The following is a 3,739-nucleotide window of genomic DNA, read 5'->3' on the forward strand; positions in this document are numbered from 1 at the left end:
GAGAGAGAGAGAGAGAGAGAGAGAGAGAGAGAGAGAGAGAGAAAAGGCTATTTGCATCAGCAGTGGATTTTGTTTAGAGATAGAGGCTTGAGGAACGGGTAAAAATATTCGTGTTGTAAGTGTAATGCAAACAAATTATCTCAAATTTTTTCGGGAGGGGGTTGAGTCCGATAACCACTCCTAAAATACGCTACTGTACATGAGTCAACTGTTCCCATATTATCTAGCAGCAACGAAACAAATTTTGAGTAAAAGCAATTTTAATAGCTATCAATATTCGAGACGAGACCGATTTTTCGAGACTGACCTGAGTCTTGTCTCGATTTATAGAGGTCTATCTCGGTGTGTGTCTCGTCTCGGTATATAAAAGTCTTGGTCTTGGTACCATCACTACTTTATTTGCCATAGCATCTGCAAAGCGAATATAATTAAGTTTCCTGCCTACTAGCTACTACGAAAATGTCATCTTCGGTGAAACACTTTTTTGGTGTTTCTTATAAATATATAGGGTGTTTCAAAACAACATCGATAACGTTTGGGAGGTGATTCCTGACACCAAGATGAGACAAAAAGTATAGATCAACTGGTGTGCACAAATGCTTCCTTTCAGAGTTATAGACTACCGAAAACATGAAAAAATGAACTTTAAGGGTCCATAGGTCCTAAACTATGGGACGTACCGTTGTCGGGTCAAGACTTTACTTAGGCACTAATATGTGCCCTATGCAAAAATGCATGTTTCAGAATCCTAAGGTACTCAACCAATAATTTTTATCGAGGGAGTTTGGCTACAGGCATATAAGTTCAAGTACTCACCAATTACCTCTATAAAAATTGTTGCGGAAATGTCCCAGGATTCTGAAACATGGATATTTGGATAGGCCACATATTAGTTCCTAAGTGAAGTCTTGACCCAACTACAGGACGTCCCATAGCTTAGGAGCTATGGACCTTTAAATTCATTTTTTTCGTTTTCGGCAGCCTATAACTCCGAAAGGAAGCATTTGTGCACCCAGGTTGGTCTACTATTCGTCTCATCTTGGTGTCAGGAGTCATCTCCCAAACGTTGTCGGTGTTGGTTTGAATACCCTGTAGAAGTTAGTGAAAGGCAATATCTCTGTCAAACTTCGTTCCAACTGTACTTGCCTCCGTCATTTCAACTCTTATTTGTTGGTTACTAAAAGGGTTCGTTCATTAATGAATACTGTATTACACTTTGATTTTTTTTCAAAGTGCAAAGCATTCTTATATTTAAAAAAAATGATTTACTTGGCCAACTCAAACCAACATATACAGCATTTTATCTTTCTCTTTACCCGATAGCTTGAAGTAACATATCCACGTAATATGTACTGTCTAATAAATTAAATTGCTTATATATATATAATATTAATTGTATATTTATTTTAGGTAGTGCAATTAATATTCCTCATCAGTGAACCGAAGGCTAAAGCTAGCATACATAACGTCTATCTGTAGCCGCGGGTTGGATTCTAATCGTAGTAACACTGATTTCAAACTTCATGCCTTTTTGAGGCATGGCTTTTTTAACATAACTTGAGGAACACAGAAAATGCTTAAAAAACAATATCTTTAAAAAAAACTGCTTTTGTTGTAAACGGATCCGGTTTACGGAGAACAACGAAACTCCACACTGGTGAGAAACGAAACTGGGTTTGAAGAAACTTGAGACCAGTTTCGCCTAAATCCGAACCGTTTTTTTAGAAATCCGAACCGTTTTTGGAGAAAACAGAAACCTGGCTTGAAGAAAAAGCCGAACCGGTTTTTGGAAAAACGTAACAGTTCCTGAAAAAAACGAAACCGGCTACCGAAAAAAAACGAAACCGGTTCCGGAGAAAAACCGAACCGGTCCCGGTGAAAACCGAACCGATTTTTGAAGGAAACTGAAACCGGTTTCAGCGTAAAAAAACGAACCGGTTTTGGAGAAAACCGAAACCGGTTTCGGCGAAAAATCGAACCAGTTTTTGGAGAAAACCGAAATGTCGGTATTTCGGATTTCGATTTTTTAGAAACCGGTTTCCGGTTTTTATAAAAACCGGTTTTGCCTATCCCTAGTATATACTCATATACTATGCAACCACATATATATATCTATATATAAATATATATACTATAACATATATACATATATACACACACGTATATAGAGATAACTAATATGGACTAATAAATACATAAACACGTGTGAGAGAATCAATATATATACCACAATATAATAGGTATGTGTATTTATATCTTATACTTTAAGCTTTTTCATCAACCCATTCCACTGTTGGTCGATGATCAGTCCTGAGTTCGAGTTCATAGCTTTATTACCCTCCATTTCTATAAACCGTGCCTCCTTCCATTTCCTAAGTATGCTTCTTTCTTCATGGCCTAAAATTTTTACTTCATTTCAATTAACTGAATGTCCCGTGCCCTTACGTGTTTGTAGACCGCATTTTTGTTCCTTTGTAGCCTAACGTCATCCTTATGTTGTCTTATACGCTCTCTTAGTCTTCTTCCAGTTTCCCCAATATAACACATATCACACTCACCGCACTGAATTTTAAAAATCAGTCCTTTTTTCCCATCATTACCCCTTGTTCTTCTTCTGTCTTCTTCCTTCTTTTTTCCCTTATTACATCCAGAAGCCTCTTGCTCCCTTTTCTGTAAGTTGAGATGCCCGCCATCTTCTTAAGCATTCTTTTAATGATTTCTGTTTCTTCTCCCAAACTTTCTATCCCCCACCACATTTTTCTTCTTTCATCTATTCCTCCTTCACTTTGCTCTCCTCCTCGGCTTATTTCTTTTTTTCGTTTATCTTCTCCCATCTCCTTCTGTATTTTAGCCTCTTTCTATCGTATCCATTATTCTCCACTTGCTTATGGAATGACTGTATACTCTGTTCCGCCTTTTCTCTTTCACTGGTTATTTGATTAATTCTATTCTCCATGTTAATGATGAAATTCCTCTTGGTCGAGTAATCTACATCACTTCGGGCGTGGCAATAGTTTCCCGACGCGCAACTTTTTTGATACCATTCTGTGTATATCACTCCTTGTTCCCTCCTTATTCTCATATCCAGGAAAACTATAGCCTCTTCCTTTTCTACCTCTAGCTCCAGTTGTATGCCTTTCTCTATATCCTCAATTTCTTTATAAACTTTTCCAATTGCCTTACAGTTCCTTTCCGAATCCCCAAGCAATCGTCAACATATCTAGCAAAAAACACTAATCTGTCACTTCCTTTCATCCTTACTTTCTTCTCCCAGTCGTTCATAGTAATTTCTGCTAGCACTGGACTCAACCTGAAACCTATGCTTAGTCCTTCCTTGATTTTCAATAAATTATCGCCTATAACACAATAACTGTTATTCCATATAGTCTTCAGAGCCTCCTTCAGTCCTTCTCCACTCCAACCATTGATCTTCCTATCCTTCATCAATTCAGTGATGACTTTAACAATGTTGTTTCTTCTTAGACTTGGAAACATAGCCTTCACATCGACACTAAAATGATTGTTTTAGCTTTGCTCTGTCCTACTTCCTCCAACCTTCTTTTTAACTCAAGCGTGTTTTTCACACTGCTACTGTCTTGTTGCCTCATTAACATTCCTACAACCTTCTTTAACTCCTCCTCCAATGGTTCAAATATATTTCCTCGGCAATCTAATACTGGTCTCAGTTTTACCTCCTCCTTATGTACTTTTGGAAAACCTTTCATTACCGGTATCCTAC

At 37.7% G+C, this 3,739-nt stretch overlaps 1 protein-coding gene across 1 annotated transcript; it reads right to left on the reverse strand.

Annotated features, from left to right (window-relative positions):
* Positions 1–3,141: 3,141 nt before the first annotated feature.
* Positions 3,142–3,495, reverse strand: LOC145675329 (uncharacterized). The gene has a single exon (XM_081745727.1). It carries the CDS (start codon positions 3,493–3,495, stop codon positions 3,142–3,144), a length of 354 nt encoding a protein of 117 aa, XP_081601853.1.
* Positions 3,496–3,739: the final 244 nt, after the last annotated feature.

This window comes from Thermobia domestica, chromosome 18 (assembly GCF_964235325.1).
Source record: "Thermobia domestica chromosome 18, izTheDome1.hap1.1, whole genome shotgun sequence".
Classification (NCBI taxonomy): Eukaryota; Metazoa; Arthropoda; class Insecta; order Zygentoma; family Lepismatidae; genus Thermobia; species Thermobia domestica.